This window comes from Paroedura picta, chromosome 8 (genome assembly GCF_049243985.1).
Source record: "Paroedura picta isolate Pp20150507F chromosome 8, Ppicta_v3.0, whole genome shotgun sequence".
NCBI classification, from domain to species: domain Eukaryota; kingdom Metazoa; phylum Chordata; class Lepidosauria; order Squamata; family Gekkonidae; genus Paroedura; species Paroedura picta.
Genome location: NC_135376.1, coordinates 98,487,529 through 98,505,166, shown reverse-complemented (window position 1 = coordinate 98,505,166; position 17,638 = coordinate 98,487,529). Strand labels below are relative to the sequence as shown.

Below are 17,638 nucleotides of genomic sequence, written 5' to 3'. Positions count from 1 at the left end.
CAATATTTTGGTTTTAAACTGCTGCATATTTGCTATGTGTTTTTCTTGTGTCCCTCTTTAAGCCTTTCCTGAGAAAAGCTGCACTGGAAATCTTTTGGCTAAATAAGTAAATGCCTTCTCAATTTCCTCCCTCCCTAGATTACTTACGAAGTGCACCTGATTTCCTTGAAGAACTGGTGTTTGGAAGTGGAGACACCATCGAGCTTCCTTGTGACACTCCAGGCTCTTCTGTGTCTGTCTTCTGGTACAAGGATGGTATTGGGATATCGCCCACTAACCGGACTCATATTAGGCAAAAATTGTTGAGGATTATCAATGTGTCTTATGATGACACGGGCCTGTACAGTTGTAAAACAAGGCACTCCCTTGAAATGCTCAGGAACTTCACAGTTAGAGTAACTGGTAAGTCCAAGAATGACAATGTTCATTCTCTTTCTTTAGTTTTCTCCATGTCATTACAGATATCTAAATTGGTGATCCACAGCATGGTGCCCAAGCACCAATGTTCCCCGCAAAATGTTTCCTGGTCCCTACTTCTTCCTTCAGCCAAGCAAAAAAGGCAGTCTTGGCTTCTCTTCAACTCTTTGGAGCAGGAAATGCCTCAGAAGAATGCACTGATGGACCTTTGCTCTTTATGTTTCTCTAGTCTCCTCTTGAAGCTGTCTATGCTTGTAGCTGCAACCCCTACTTGTGGCAGTGAATTCCATGTGACTGCTTTATGTCCTGTGTGCTGCCCAACCCAATCTATTAATTAACTAGATTGAAAGCCATTTTAAAGATCAATAAAATGGGTGCTAGAAGGGGTGGAGGAACGGGGCAGCAATGGCGAAAGGCTTCTGGCGGCATGGGGCGTGTGGGTGGGGCAGCGGGGCTTGGGGAGTCAACAGCGGCGGTACTGACCTGGGCTAGGGCAGCGGGGTCCATATGCGAGGTCGCAGGGTGGCTGTGCCGGTGTCGTGGAAGGCCGGAGGGCGTCGCCCATGGTGTCTGTTGTGGTCGGTGTGCGGCCGACATCGGAGCATGAGTTCAGGTTGGTGGCGAATGGCGGCGGCGGCAGGCGAGCTTTGGGAGTCTCCGTGAGGCAGCGTCCGGGAAAAGGGCTGGGGAGGCCGGCAAGGCTTCTGGTGGGCCTGCCGCGAAGGAGCGCCTGGGTCCGGCAGAAGCTGGAAAATGCCAGCGGTGGGAAAGGTGCAGGGACACCACGTCTTCGACGCAGCGCCCCTGCTCCTTTCCCTAGTGGGAGGAGGGCGGCTGGAGGACTCACCGGGCAGGCAGCGTCTTCTGTCTGTCCGGTGACTCCCCAGCCAGGGCAAGCGAGGCTCGGGCAAGCGGCCAATGGGGAGCCGCACTTTGCGGCTCCTGATTGGGCCCCCCGAGTTTTTATCCCGGACAGGGCCCACCCTAACTCCTCCCCACATGCCCTTACTCTCTCATTCCTCCCGCTCCTCCGGAGCGGGGGGGGGGGGGTTAAAGATAGAAGATATAATTACATCAGGTATAACCTTTTCAGGTGTCTGAGCATGTATGGTGGAGTGAGGTGGAGTGAGGTGAAGAAGGCCTTCTCCCCATCTGTCTTCTCGCTCCCTCTCCCAGCATGAGTCAAGGTGAGAGAGAGTGCTTAGATAGAAGCAAGTTGATCAAGGAGACTGGGCAATGAGCCCCCCTCTCCCCGCAGTGACCTGCTTGCTGTTTTCTTGAGTGGCTGCTTCAGTGGCTGGTGCTTGGGGGAAAGGGACTTTTCAGTAGCAGCCCCAGAAATTATGAAGCAGACTCATCAGGGAGGTGAGCCCCCCTCCCCCCCGCCGATGATCTTCAGCAGGCAGCTGAAGTTTTATTTAGGACTGATTTAATAGTTATTTATTGGTAATCTTAGTAGGAGATTTTGAATTGTGGCCTTTATGTGTTTTTATAGCCATTGTGTGATTTATGTTGATGTCCCCAGCAATTTGCAAAACCTCATCTGCCACAAGGGTGCTTCATGGAGCCTCTGCTGGGATCTGTGTTTCAGCATTCCATGCTATGTGTTCAATTGTGTTCCAAGGGGATTTGGATTCAGCATCAGAACCTTCCTCCAATTATATGATAGGGGATCTGGCACCTGTGTCCCCACCTGTGCATTTACATGGGGAACAAATGATTTGGATAGTGAAAACCTTATAAATTAAGTTGACTACTTTGGACAGTAAGATGAAGGATCAGATTTTAAGCCAATTATATTTGGATTCAATGGGATCCATGGTGTTCCCCATCATCGAGGGACCAATGGAACTCACCATTCCTATTTGGTCGAAGCCTTCATCTGTACAGGAAACTGAGAATAAACTGAGAATTTATACAAAGTGTGACAAGAATTGGATAGCTTCCTTTCCACTCATCTCCCCCACTATTGGTAATCGGGGGAGAAATGCACCCATTAATAGAGAGGGTAGACAAATTGATTTCTTAGGCAAAAAGGTCTGCTCTTCTACAGCACTGAACTATAGGATAGCCAACTATTAAACAATAATGGGAGACTATCAGTTATTTTTATGAGAGAGTCTCTTGTAGTATCCAGAGAGGCTGCCAGAGGACCAGAAGTCTTTGGCAAGAGTGATCCAGGTGGAGGCTATCAGCTTGTCGAAACAAGAGTTTAATGCAGGTAAACATTCTGCTGAGATTGCAGCACATTCCAAAGTTTCAGGAATCATGATCAGAAGGCATTCATGGCTTCAAAGCACCATGTGGCTGCTTGAAACAAAGTGCAAGGTGGAAGACTTAGTATTCAAGGGGTCAACCCTCTTCTCGATTGATTGATTGATTGATAAGACCCCGCTCTCTAAGTAGTCTCAGGGCGGCTCGCAACAAGTTAAAAAAACAGTACACATTAAAATTTAAAATACATTGAAAACCTATCAGTAACCATCACTCCAGTTATCCCTGTGTGCCTGGAAATTAAAGATATTTACAGCTATTAACCAGGCATGAAATGGAGGGTGGTGAGGGTCCAGCTGGGGGCCCCAGTTTGATGGTAATGGGGGTCTACGAGCCAGGTCCTAACGGATGTAAAGTAAAATTGGCTGATAGCTAAATTGTTTAGTGTCTTCTCAGCTACCTCGGGTCTTATACCAAGGTTCCAGCAATGACAACATAGTTTTGCAACCACTTTCTTCAGAGGTCGGTGTCAGTTCCAGCAGCAATTTCAGCAACCTCAACAGGCAAACACGAATCCTCAATATGTATTCCAATTCCCTTCACAGAAGTGTGAAGGGAATTCCTGCCCAGAGTTCCAGCAGCAACTGTAAAGGGAATAGCCACCCCAGTGTTAGCAGAGTAAGTAAGGTAGTGAGGTTGCACACCCTGATTTAAGAGTCGGTGAAGGTTTATTCAGGAATTGCCATACTTAATAGTGCAGAGAAGAGACAGAGATAGGAGCTGACTACATGCCTAACTAAGAGGGAGAGAGAGACTGAATGTGTGGCTTCCGAGAAGAAGCAGGAAATTGCCCCTAAGAGTAGCAGTCTGGAGACAGACAAGGAAAGACACTTAACAGGCGAGACCGTCCTGACCTCACTATCCTCTCTAAGACCGTCTTCTTCCTGCCCCCTGCAGAGTCTTCTTCTCTTCTTTATACACCAGACATTGCTTATTTCAGCACCCAACGACAAATATTCTGACTAACTGCCCACAAGGCCTTGGGATTTGTGGGGTTTAAGAGTCGGTTGTCCTATTTGATCCAGACTTCGAACCATAACTCCTTGGAGACTTCGGTTCTGCAGCCCTTGTCACCTTTTTACTGTTGAAAACCCCCTGAAACATTCTTCAGGCTTCGAGAAACATCAGAAGTGGCAGGATCGTGCAGAATATGGTTGGGAAGCATAATTGTGTATATCCCAATCCGGGGCTCCTCCCAAACCCCTTCAGGCGCATCAGTGGCCATTTTGGGAAGGGGTGGGTGGTACGACATGACCATATATGGTCATATCACCCAATACATTTTAACAAATGTTTAAAATATATGGACATTAATTAATACACACCCATTTGGGAAACCCTTCCAGGTCCATCTAGAAACCCCAGGGTTTCATGAAACCCTGCTTGAGAAAGCCTTAGTTTTCCACAGGTTTACTTGTTGGATCTCCTAGTTGTGTTGTGGTTCATACGGCATCTGATAATCAGTCAGTCAATAACCATTTATGGGCATAAAATATGTATAAGACATATAAAAATAGGGTCTGATAATCTGATAATCTATACCCAGAGTTTGTGACCATGCTGCAAGAGCTTTTAGGGGGGGGGGTATAGTTTCTAGGGTTTTTTCACCAGATTTTTTCTTGTTGATAAAATAGTAGGTCTGTGAACCATATTGGATCTTCAACATCTAAACAAGTTAATAAAAAATCTAAATTTCATATGGTTTCCCTTGTATAAGTCATTGGATTTGTCAGTAGAGGATTGGTTTGCAGTCCTGGATCTTAAGAACTCTCATTTCCATATTTCTGTCCATCCCTTGGATAGGAAAGTCCTGCATTTCAGACAGGGTTCCAGAGTGTTCCCTTATTCCTTGTTTCCCTTTGGTCTCACTGCATTCACAAAATGCATGTCAGTGATAACAGTGTACTTAAGAGAATGAGGTTGCTTCATTTTCCTGTACCTTGTTGATTGGCTACTAGTTGCTATAACTAAAGAGCAGCTGTGTGATCAAGTGCATCTACCCCTCAACACCTATAGAATGTTAGGGTTGGTAGTTAATTCAGAGCAGTCTTGGTAAATCCCTTCCCAGTTTATTGGAACACTGTTGGATTCAACAAGGGGAAGAAAATTCCTGCAAAAGGAGAAGGTTGTAACCCTTAAGCCTGTAGTGAACCAATTCCTGGGGCAGTGTTGGCAGCTGGTTAGGAGTATCCAAAGTCTGCTAGAATTGATGGCTTCAACCTCGGCAGTAATTTGACAGCCGGGCTCCAGATGTGGACACTGTAAGTTTGGTTTTTAAGGTGCTTCAATGCTGCGATTCACTCTTCAAATCACTGCTTCTTGGTGCTGAGGGAAACAGATCCCTCTAGTGATGGTTGGTGACTGGGATGCTGTTCATGGGGAGTGCATGTTTGCGTTTTGGGAACCCCAGTACACATTGACTACCGATGTGTCACTCTTGACCTGAGGAGCCCTTTGTGAAGGTCTGTCAACCCTATGGCTGTGGGATGATTCCCAGACAAGGTTGTGTGACATCTGGGAGCTGTGTAAACTTTGCTTGGCTCTGTTCCTGCTTTCAGAGGTTGTGTGGAATAAGAAGGTTCTGGTTCAGTGCCTATGTATTATATTAATCAACAAGGGAGCACAGGTTCGATAGACCAATGTCCCAAAGTCAGCAGTCTGGAAGGTGGTGTTGGACATGGGAGCAATACTAAAGGCAATTCATATTGCAGGATCCTTAAATACTCACTCAGATGGTCTGAGCAGGATGACAAATGGTCAATCAATCTTGTCTGTATTGGGGATATATTTGATCTGTGAGGGCATCTGAGGGTAGTCCTGTTTGCCAGAAGGGAGTCAGCCAAAACACTGCTCTTGTGTCCCTTTGCGGGCAGTGGCCAGATGTCATTCAGGAACTCTTTTCAGTTCCAATAGCCAAATATGATGTTTTAAGCATCCCCTCCCATTCTCTGTACTCAGCAGAGTAGTGGGGAAGATGAAGACAGATTGCACTTAAGGCATTTTAGTTGCCCCATTCTGGCCACATCAGATCTGGTTCACAGAGTTGCTTAGTTAGCCAGAGGGGTGTTCCTCCCACTGCCAGAGGTTTCAAACCTACTTACACTGGGTTCGCTACTCCACCATGACTCCCTGACCTGGGCTGGTTCTGCACTTCCTTTTTTCCCCCATTGTCAAACTGAACCTGGGTCTTCCTCCTTCTTTTTCCCCAAATTGAAACAGACCACATTCTATACTTAATTGCTTGATTGGGGAAGCTAAGAGGGGGGAGGGGAGTGGTGGACATGAAGCTACAGCCGACGTTGAAAGCGCACAAAGTTGGAGAGGGGTTTATTTCCTGCTGTTCTACAGCCAAAGCAAGCCAGGGGGATGGGATGGAGCACGAGGCTGCTTGTTTATTTTGGTTTTCCTGCACGAGCAAAGGGGGGGGGGAGAGCTCAGACAACTGAGAGCACGTGGAGAGAGCTACTGGGGAGAGTTGCTGCTGATCAGGTGAGGCTATTGTGCTGCCTGGGTGAGGTGATTGCTGGGTAATTGTTGGGAGGATTAAAAAAGGCTGCTCCTCGCCAGAGGCTCTTGGCCTGTGGCTCTTAGCCTGGGGTTCTTGGCCGAGCAATTAGAATCAGTAGATTATATTTCCCTAGTACTTGCACTGCCTAGACATTACACTGGACCTCCAGAACACTCATCCCATCATCTGCAATGAGTGTGACATGATTGCCTTCCTCCCAGAAGACAAGATGGACTACAGCTGCCCCAAGTGTAAGCTTGTAAGACCTTTGGAGGAAAAGATTAGGGGATTAGAAAACAGAATTATTACTCTGACCCAATGTAAGAAAGGGGAGGAGTTCATAGACCAGAGCCCTGCAACTCGAAATAAAGACAATACAACTAGTCCTGAAGAGGATAAGGAGATTGACCACAATAGGGAGCCTCTGCTGACAGTTCAGAAAAAGACTCAACGGCGAAGAACGAGACAGTTCTCGGGGCCTTTGGAGCTCCAGAATAGATTTCAGGCCCTTGCAGAGGAGGTGCAAGGGTCAACAAGGGAAGAGGTCCCCCAAAAAAGTCCAAGACAAAGGGAAGAGGCCACGGGGACAGAAGGAAATGGAGTTGAGAAGAAAAAAAAAGGAGAGTACTGGTAATTGGAGACTCCCTGCTAAGAGGAATGGATTGCCACGTGGCTGGGCCCGACCCCCTAACCCGAGAGGTGTGTTGCTTGCCAGGGGCGAAAATTAAAGATGTTTCAGAACGGCTGCCCAAACTCCTCAAATCTACAGATCGCTACCCATTTGTGATGGTCCATGTGGGAACGAATGATATGTCCCTGAATACCATCGCTCCTATTTAAAAAGACTATCAAAATCTGGGGAGGAAGCTCAATCAAATGGGGGCACAAGTGGTATTCTCTTCAATCTTGCCTGTCAAGGGAAGAGGAATGCGTCGGGAGAGGAAGATAATGGAGGTGAATCACTGGCTGCGTAGTTGGTGCCGGCAGGAGAGATTTGGTTTCTGGGACCATGGGATAGGCTTTCTTGAGGAAGGCCTACTAGCACCTGATGGACTGCACTTATCGAAACTGGGGAAGAATGTGTTTGGCAGGAACCTGGGGAGATTCATCAGGAGAGCTTTAAACTAAAGCCACTAGGGGAAGGAGACGATCAATATAGGGAGTGTATGGAAGGAAAATTATCGGAGGCAGCCCAACCGGCAAGGCCAGCTCATAGGGAACCAAAAGTAAAAGGATTCAGATGTTTTTATACTAACGCCTGAAGCATGGGCAATAAAAAGGGAGAGCTGGATCTTTTCATGCTGATGGAAAGGTATGATCTAGTAGGCATCACAGAAACTTGGTGGAATGATTCTCATGACTGGAATGTAATGGTGGATAGACATGAACTGTTCAGAAAAAACAGAATAGATCAAAGAAGTGGAGGAGTGGCACTGTATGTGAGGAAAGGGCTTACCTGTCAGGAAATTCTAGTGAAGGAGAGCATATCTACAGTGGAAAGCATCTGGGTGAAAATAAGCGAGGGGAAAACAAACAGTGTGGTGGTTGGTGTCTGCTACCGACCGCCTGACCAACGAGAGGATGTGGATGCTGCACTTTGTGAGCAGCTTGAGAAAATATCCAAGCGGCAGGACCTTGTCATCACGGGTGACTTCAATTTCCCAGATGTGTGCTGGGAAACAAACTCTGCGAAGCGTCCTCAGTCATGCAAGTTTCTGACCTGCCTGGCTGACAATTTCATTTATCAAATGGTAGATGAACCCACAAGAGGTTCAGCCATACTGGACTTAATACTGACCAACAGGCAAGAGTTGGTGGATGAGGTGAAGGAGGTAGGGGACCCTAGGGGGAAGTGACCATGTCCTCATAGAATTCCTTTTGAGATGGGGAGCCAAGGAAACTTGTAGCCAGGCGCGGATGTTGGATTTTCGTAGGGCAAACTTTAACAAACTCAGAGACATGATGAGTGAGGCTCCCTCCCCAAGTCCCTACTCCCTTCTCCATCTGTGGTAACCACATCAGCGACATATGCCTTCCGCAGGGTCCACAGTAGGGGTTTCTCAGCCCCACCTATCTCACAGCATATCCATTGTGGGGAGACGAAAAGGAAGGCAATTGTAAGCTGCTTTGAGACTCCCTCTGGTAGAGATAGGTGGCATATAAGAACCAACCATAACTATATAATAAATAAAAAAACTTAAAATAAAAGTTAAAAATAGTGATAAAATCTCAGTTATATATATACAGTGTAATACAATCAATAACACATGAAACATGAGGAATAAAGACTAGACGTGTTTTGACCTCTTCCTCAGTAGTCTAGTAAGTTAAAATGCACTTTGTTGTTGTTAGGTGTGAAGTTGTGTTCGACCCATTGCGACCCCATGGACAATGATCCTCCAGGCCTTCCTGACCTCTGACATTCCCCGGAGTCCATTTAAGTTTGCAGCAATTGTTTAAGTTAGTGGTCCCCAAACTGCAGGCCGCGAAGGCCAGGGTGCCGGGCCGCGGCTCCCTCTCCCCGCCCCCCCCCCCCCGCAGTAAAAAACTTCCCAGGCCGCAAGCTTGTGGCCCGGGAAGCTTCTTACTGCGGGAGGGCGGGGAGAGGGAATCAAGGCTGGGCCGCGCATCACGCATGCGCGGCCGCGCAGCGAATGCGCCATGCGCGGCACGATTCGGCCGCGCATGGTGCATTTGCGCATGCGAAATGTGCGGGCGCGGCCCGATGCGTGTGTGCGGTCCGCGGGCGTGGCCCGATGCCCTGCCGGTCCCCAGCCTCAGAAAGGTTGGGGACCAGTAGTTTAAGTGACTCCATTCCTTGCCAAGTTATTACCAAACTCACACCCTATTTCTGATTTTAACAAAGTCACATATCTGGTATCAGATGTCGACCCCTATATTTCCTATAGGGTGGCACTTTTTGCTCTGGCTGCCAGGAAGATTCGAGCTAATGCATTTTTACAGGAGCTTCCACCTTGATACACCATTTTATCCCTTTTATTGTAACTTAGTTGTCCATGTTTACATTTCTAGGTACACAATATTGGAGAAATATTGTTTTATTTATTTATATTTGTGCCATATTGTTTTAATTGTGTTTTGTAATGGCCTTTGGCTACATACAATAAATGTTATCGTATCGTATCGGGACTCCATTCAGCCACCTCATTCACTGTCGTCCCCTTCTTCTTTTGCCCTCAATCGCTCCTAGCATTAGGCTCTTCTCCAGGGAGTCCTTCCTTCTCATGAGGTGGCCAAAGTATTTGAGTTTCATCTTCAGGATCTGGCCTTCTAAGGAGCAGTCAGGGCTGATCTCCTCTAGGACTGACCGGTTTGTTTGCCTTGCAGTCCAAGGGACTCACAAGAGTCTTCTCCAGCACCAGAGTTCAAAAGTCTCAATTCTTTGATGCTTGGCCTTCCTTATGGTCCAACTTTCACAGCCATATATTGCAACTGGGAAGACCATAGCCTTGACTAAACGCACTTTTGTTGGCAGGGTAATGTCTCTGCTTTTTAGGATGCTGTCTAGATTTCCCATAGCTTTCCTCCCCAGGAGCAAGCGTCTTTTAATTTCTCCCTGCAATCTTGATCCCAATTTGTTACTCATCTAACCCCACCTTTCTCATGATGTGCTCTGCATACAAGTTAAACAGGTAAGGCGACAGTATACAGCCTTGCCGAACTCCTTTCTCAATTTTGAACCAATCAGTGATTCTATGCCCAGTTCTCACTGTTGTTTCTTGACCTGCATATAGGTTTCTCAAGAGACAGATAAGATGCTCTGGTATTCCCATCTCCTTGAGAACTTGCCACAATTTGTTGTGTTCCACACAATCAAAGGCTTTAGCATAGTCAATGAATTAGAAGTAGATGTTCTTCTAGAACTCCCTAGCTTTCTCCATGATCCAGCGTATGTTGGCAATTTGATCTCTAGTTCCTCTGCCTCTTCGAAATCCTGCCTGTACTTCTGGAGGTTAACGGCTTGTAGGATTTTGAGCATAACTTTGCTAGCATGAGAAATGAGTGCAATGGTGCAATAATTTGAACATTCTTTGGCATTGCCCTTCTTTGGGAATGAAATGTAAACTGACCTTTTCCAATCCTGTGGCCATTGGTGAGTTTTCCAAATTTGCTGGCATATTGAGTGTAGCACTTTTACTGCATCATCTTTTAAGATTTTGAATAGCTCAACTGGAATGCTGTTACCACCACTAGCTTTATTGTTGCTCAAACTTCCTAAGGCCCATTTGACTTCACATTCCAGGATGTTTGGCTCTAGGTCAGTGACTACCCCATCGTGGTTATCAGGGATGTTAAGTTCGCTCTTGTATAGTTCCTTTGTATAATTTTGCCACCTTTTAAAAATTTCTTCTGCTTCTGTGAGGTCCCTACCATTTTGGTCCTTTATCATACCAATCTTTGCATGAAACGTTCTCTTCATATCTCCAATTTTCCTGAAAAGACCTCTGGTCCTCCCCATTCTATTGTTTTCTTCTGTTTGTTTGCACTGTTCATTTAAGACTGTTCAGACATCCTGGAATGTGAAGTCAAATGGGCTTTAGGAAGTCTGAGCATCAAAATCACAAGATGTCATAGTCCCATTGTATACGGCACTGGTCAGACCACACCTGGAGTACTGTGTGCAGTTCTGGAGGCCTCACTTCAAGAAGGACGTAGATAAAATTGAAAGGGTACAAAGGAGAGCGACGAGGATGATCTGGGGCCAAGGGACCAAGACCTATGAATATAGGTTGAGGGACTTGGGAATGTTCAGCCTGGAGAAAAGGAGGTTGAGAGGGGACATGATAGCCCTCTAAGTATTTGAAAGGTTGTCATTTGGAGGAGGGCAGGATGCTTTTCGCATTGGCTGCAGAGGAAAGGACACGCAGTAATGGGTTTAAACTACAAATACAATGATATAGGCTAGATATCAGGAAAAAAATTTTCACAGTCAGAGTAGTTCAGCAGTGGAATAGGCTGCCTAAGGAGGTGGTGAGCTCCCCCTCACTGGCAGTCTTCAAGCAAAGGTTGGATACACACTTTTCATGGATGCTTTAGGATGCTTTGGGCTGATCCTGTGTTGAGCAGGGGGTTGGACTAGATGGCCTGTATGGCCCCTTCCAACTCTATGATTCTATGATTCTATGATCCTGCGTTCAGCAGGGGGTTGGACTAGATGGCCTGTATGGCCCCTTCCAACTCTATGAATCTATGATTCTAAGAAGGCATTCTTATCTCTTCTAGCTATTCTCTGGAATTCAGCATTCAGTTGAGTGTATCTTTTTATTTCACCCTTGCCTTTCACTTCCCTTCTCTCCTCAGCTATTTGTAAAGCTTCCTCAGACAGCCATTTTGATTTCTTGCATTTCTTTTTCTTTGGGATGGTTTTAGTTGCTACCTCTTGTACAATGTTGCGAACCTCCGTCCATAGTTCTTCAGGCACTCTGTCTATCAGATCTAATTCCTTAAATCTATTTGTCACCTCTACTGTATATTCGTTGGGGATATGATTTAGTTCATACCTGAGTGGCCTAGTGCTTTTCCCTACTTTCTTCAACGCACTTATGCTTAACAATTTGTTTAACTTATATTTGAGAAACAGCCTCCTGGGCGAAGACTGTCTGGGGCCTGTCCGGGCTGTCCAGACTTTACTTCCTGTCTGTGTGCCCTCTGATTGGCCAGCCCCACTCAGGTCCGTCCCCCCACAAGCCCATCGACGCCACTTGCCTTCATTTCGCTGTTGGATGTCGTCAGGGATGGAGGTAGGCTTCTGGGAGCCTCCCAAGGACAGCAGGCAGAGGCACTAGCCTACCCCTTCCTCAGAGGCTTGGCCAGGCTGGCTTGGCCTTAAGGCAGGGGTAGTCAACCTGTGGTCCTCCAGATGTTCATGGACTACAATTCCCACGAGCCCCTGCCAGCATTTGTCTGCCTTGGGGCTTCTCCGCCTCCCTTCCTGCCTGACTTTAACAGTGGGCATGGTTGTATTTTTGTGTGTGAGAGAGGGAGAAGGCAGTGAACTCCCCCCCCCCTTTGGGCCTGCTGTGAAGGAGCCTCTAACAGCCCCTGACTGAGGCATTTCTGAGAGCAACGCAGGGGAGTCTGTTGGGGGTACTTGTACTTTCCTTTTGGTGGGGGGAGGGAAGCTTACCCCCTCTGCCAAAAAGTTGGCTGACAGGGAGGCCACAGAAAAGCCCCTTCTCACTTAAAATACTGCTCCAGCCCGTCTTGATGCAGGAGGGAAGAAACAGCAAAGCCATATGTATTTCTTCTTTGTGACTTTCTACAGATTTGAGGCCTGCTGCACAGAGTTGTTGTCCAGACAAAACTGGATGCTGTTGCAGAGGATCTTTTGTCTCCTGTTTCATCTGCACAACAACCCAGTGAAGCAGACCTCAAGTGCTTCAATTCAACAACAACCTGTGTGGGAGGCCTTACACGTTTCTTCTCCACAACAACCATGCCCCAATTCCAAAGCAGCCCTTTCTGCCTGGGGAGCTGATCTCTATACTCTGCAGATAAGCTATAATTCCAGGACCTCTCCAGGCCCTACCTGGAGGTTGGCTACCCCTGGGTTGGAAATATTTCAGGAGGTTTGGAGAAGGGCCTTAAAATGGTACAACACCTTAGAGTCCACTTTCCAAAGTAGGCATTTTTTGCCTGCAGAGCTGATCATTATAAAGATGAGCAGTGATACTAGAGACGATCATAGAGTCTTGCTGACTGAGGTTAGGGTGCAGTGGTGCAGATGTGTCCCTCCTGGCGCTTTGGCCAGCCCTTACCAGCAATTGTTTGTATTTTAGGGCAGCGGTCCCCAACCTTTCTGAGGTCAGGCACCGCCTCCGAGGGTGGGGGGAGAGCCGACGGACCAGACGCCGCGCAAACACACACCCGCAGTTGCCACGCATGTGCTTTTTCGCCACCAGGTGGCTCTAATGTGCATGGGTGCAGTTGCCGTACATGCGTGTTTTTGTCACCAGGGGCGCTAATGCGCATGCGCTGCAACTGTGTGTTGCCGTCGGCCGCGACTGCCTCTTTCCCTTCCTTCTCACTGTGTGGGGGAGGAGGCAGGCGCGGCTGCCGGTCGCCCGGTACCGTTGATGACCCCCCGTTTTAGGGTGCAGACAGGCAGACCAGCATTGGTCCTGCGAGCCTGGAAAGTGCAAGAAGATCTAAACAAAGAATATTTGCTGCCTGAAACTGTCATTGGTAAACAAGAGTCAGAGTCGAAAACTTGATACTCTTATGAGCTTAAATGGGTGAGATTCGAGGCTTGGGGTAGAGCTAGAGCAGTGGTTCTCAACCTTCCTAATGCCACGGCCCTTTAATCCAGTTCCTCATGTTGTGGTGACTCCAACTATAAAACTATGCAAGGGTTCTTTCACAGAAATTAAACCGAAACTGACCAATGGCGTGAAGATCCATGGTTCATGATTGTATATACATTGTTTTTTCCCCCTGGGGTTTCTCAGTTCAGTTCTGCCCATCTCATTCTTTTCCGCTGCTCCAAACAGATGAATGCTCTATCTCGATCTACCCCGCAAGTCTGTTGTCTGTTGTGTGGATGGAATGGAAGAAGAGCGATGTCGGCCACTTTGGGGCCCCCTTGGAGAGAAGGGCAGGGGGCAAACCAAGGATGACGCTCCCCTGGCCATGCTGCTTGCCCAGCCATGACTTTGACCCCTTAAAGGGGTCCTGACCCCCAAGTTGAGAACCACTGAGCTAGAGGCATCTGTCCCTATACTTGTCTGCTTAATTTAATTCTAGAATACCTGTTAGCTCTGATCCACTTGATTCTAGCTGTTTCACTGTTAAGGACCCACCTGACAGCCATGGCTCTGTTCCATGTGGAAATAGAGAGCGTTCCCATTTTTGCTCATAAACTATCCCAGAAGTTTTAAAAGGGATTACTGCATATGTTTTCCCCAGATCCTTGTTTGATACTTCAGTGGTTGGTACAATTGGTTATAGCACAGTGGATGAAACCGCCCTTTGAACCTTAGCTTTGGTTCCATTGTCATACCTTGTTGTTGTTAGGTGCGAAGTCGCATCCGACCCATTGCGACCCCATGGACAATGATCCTCCAGGCCTTCCTGTCCTCTACCATTCCTCGGAGTCCATTTAAGTTTGCACCTACTGCTTCAGTGACTCCATCCAGCCACCTCATTCTCTGTCGTCCCCTTCTTCTTTTGCCCTCGATCGCTCCCAGCATTAGGCTCTTCTCCAGGGAGTCCTTCCTTCTCATGAGGTGGCCAAATGAGTTTCATCTTCAGGATCTGGCCATCTAAGGAGCAGGCAGGGCTGATCTCCTCTAGGACTGACTGGTTTGTTCGCCTTGCAGTCCAAGGGACTCGCAAGAGTCTTCTCCAGCACCAGAGTCCAAAAGCCTCAATTCTTTGACACTCGGCCTTCCTTATGGTCCAACTTTCGCAGCCATACATTGCAACTGGGAATACCATAGCCTTGACTAAACGCACTTTTGTTGGCAGGGGGTGATGTCTCTGCTTTTTAGGATGCTGTCTAGATTTGCCATAACTTTCCTCCCCAAGAGCAAGCATCTTTCAATTTCTTTGCTGCAGTCCCCGTCTGCAGTGATCTTGGAGCCCAGGAAAATAAAATCTGTCACTATTTGCCAGGAATTGAGAGGGCCGGGTGCCATGATCTTGATCCCAATTTGTGACACTTCTAATCCCGCCTTTCTCATGATGTGCTCCGCATACAAGTTAAATAGGCAAGGTGACAGTATACAGCCTTGCCGAACTCCTTTCTCAATTTTGAACCAATCAGTAATTCCATGTTCAGTTCTCACTGCTGCTTCTTGACCTGCATATAAGTTTCTCAAGAGACAAATAAGATGCTCTGGTATTCCCATCTCTTTAAGAACTTGCCAATTGGGTGTATCTTTCTCTTTCTCCCTTGCCTTTCACTTCGCTTCTCTCCTTAGCTATTTGTAAAGCTTCCTCAGGCAGCCATTTTGATTTCTTTATTTCTTTTTCTTTGGGATGGTTTTAGTTGCTACTATATAGCAGCTATTGTATCAGCCAGGTGTGTTAGGGAGCTTGCTGCTCTGCAGATGAACCCTACCTTTTTGAAGATGTTTGATAATAGACTAATCTTTCATCCTAACCTAGATTTTTTGCCTAAGGTGCTTTCTCAAGATGTAATCCTCCTGGTATTTTTTCCCCTTTCCCTACCTCTCAAGCTGAGAAAGCATTACACATGCTCGATGTGAGGATGGCTATTTAGAAAAAACAAAGCTGTTCAGGAAGAGAAAACACTCTTTATTTGCTATTGGAATCCCAAAACATGAAAGGCAGTCTCAACCAATCCATCACTAGATGGATAGTAGTTGCTGTGACTTACAGTTATGTAGCAGCAGGGGTCCAGTGGGCTAAGAGCACATTCCCCCCATTCCATGGCTTTAACTGTGTTCCATGAGAAGATTCCTCTGAGTAACATCAGCAATGTGATGATCTGGTCCAGAGAGGAAACCTTTGTGAGACATTATGCATTGGACCAACAAGTGAGAAGAAATGTGTATGTATGGAAGACAAGGTTGTAAGCATTATTTCAGTCTCACTGCTCCTTCATAAGGTTATTAGCTTGCTAATGGTCCCAGTGTGGGGCTGTACCAGAAGATGGAAGATTAAAAACATAGTTGCACTTTCCTGCAACTGTTGTTCATAGATGTCTACTGTGCAGACACACATTCCCTCCCTCCTGCCCTGCTGTGAGCTCTCATAGTGTACTCTTGGCCTCTTGTTTAAAAAATAATAATATAATGAATTCAGCAGGTTAAGACAAGAAGATTTATCATCATAAAGAGCGGTGTAGGGGAAAAGAAAGAAGGGGGTGGTTTGTCTGTTAGAGCATGTGAGATATGGGCACAAAAATTTGTAGATATTTGTGTCTGAGAAAATGCTGGCAGCTGGCCTGCGCAGATGCAGCCCCAACGTGTGCCTGCACAGAAGACCTCGGTGAACAACAGTTACAGGTAAGAAGTGTGACTATGTTTTCTGAAACAGGCCAGTGATCTCTGTCTGCTTCATTCTTATTCTTGAATAAGCATGAGTTAAGCCATGAGGCTTTTTCATGTTTGCAGAGACCAAATGACTCCAAGAGCCAACATCGCAAAGTGATTAGAGTACCACGGTAAAATCTGGAAGCCCCAAGTTTAAATCTTCACTTCAACTGTAGAAGATGGCTGGATCCCTCGGACCACTTACACTCTCAGCATACCTTGCCTCACAATGTTGTTGTGAGGATAAAATGGAGGAGAGGGGAAATGTGGAGCTGCTTAGGGCCTCCATTGGGAGAAAAACAGAGTATAAATAAAGTAATCTTTCACCTGCTTCCTTCTGGCCATGGGATTTTCCATTGCTTGCTTCTCTCTCTCTTTCTTTCTCCACCTGTATTTCTCCCCAGTGAGAACCCAGAGTGGTTTTTACAAAACAGCAGCCTGAAGAAGTTTAGGAGCCACAGTGCTAAAAGGAATGTAATCTGCACAGCCAGTCAAATTTCCAGTGACCAGTTTTGCTGCTCAAAACCTCACAGGCTTTACCTAGGCAGACATTAGGAAAGTCTCAGTGGGCACCATGCTGCAGATCCTTAACAGTAAATAGGTTAAGCCTTGTATCTGAGGAAGTGTGCATGCATATGAAACCTCATACCTTGAATAAAACTTTGTTGGTCTCCACCTATAACACCAAAAGAGCATTATGCTCCGCCACTGCCAACTAGCTGGTGACCCCTGGCCCCAAACAAGCATGTCGGTCCTCAACGAGAGCCAGAGCTTTTTCCATCCTGGCCCCCACCTGGTGGAATGAGCTCCCTGAAGAGATCAGGGCCCTGTCCAAACTCCCACAGTTCTGCAGGGCCTGCAAAAGGGAGCTCCTCCACCAGGCATTTGCCTGAGACCAACCACAGGTCCCCCCCACCCCCTCTGACATCCCTTCCATGGCCTGAATCAGCCTAACCTAGCTTGTTATGTTGTTATTGTTGGAATCACTGAAGTTGTTGTTTAGAACCACTGTTGGGTTGTTATTGTTGTATATTGACTATGTTGTATGTTGACTCGTTCCATGTATCCCCCTCTGATGTTGTATGTAAACCGCACTGAGCCATATGGTATACAAATCAAATCAAATCAATCAAATCAAAGGTGCCACTGGACTTTAAATTTGATTTGTTATCATGCAAGTTCTTTTAATGCCCCCCAAATCTGCAGCCTGGAATTTAGAAAGAAATGGGGGGGAGGGCAGAGACCTAGGGGCTTTCCGCACAAGGACCAATGTTGCCAAATGTTTTCAGAATGCAGAAAGCTATATTAAAAAGTGGAATTTCGTCATTCTGCATACCTTTAATTTTAGTGGAATATTGAAGTCCCAGTAGCGTTGTATTTATTCCCCACATGTTTCCGGTCTCGCTGGAATTACAACAAA

At 46.7% G+C, this 17,638-nt stretch overlaps 1 protein-coding gene across 9 annotated transcripts in view; it reads left to right on the top strand.

Annotated features, from left to right (window-relative positions):
• The window catches only part of FGFR3 (fibroblast growth factor receptor 3), a 148,085-nt gene that overhangs the window by 40,017 nt on the left and 90,430 nt on the right, over positions 1–17,638 (top strand). For all 9 annotated transcript variants that reach the window (XM_077350913.1, XM_077350914.1, XM_077350912.1 and 6 more), the window contains exon 2: positions 139–402. In XM_077350913.1, coding sequence (XP_077207028.1) covers positions 139–402 — 264 coding nt within the window. The remainder of the gene's footprint in view (positions 1–138; positions 403–17,638) is intronic.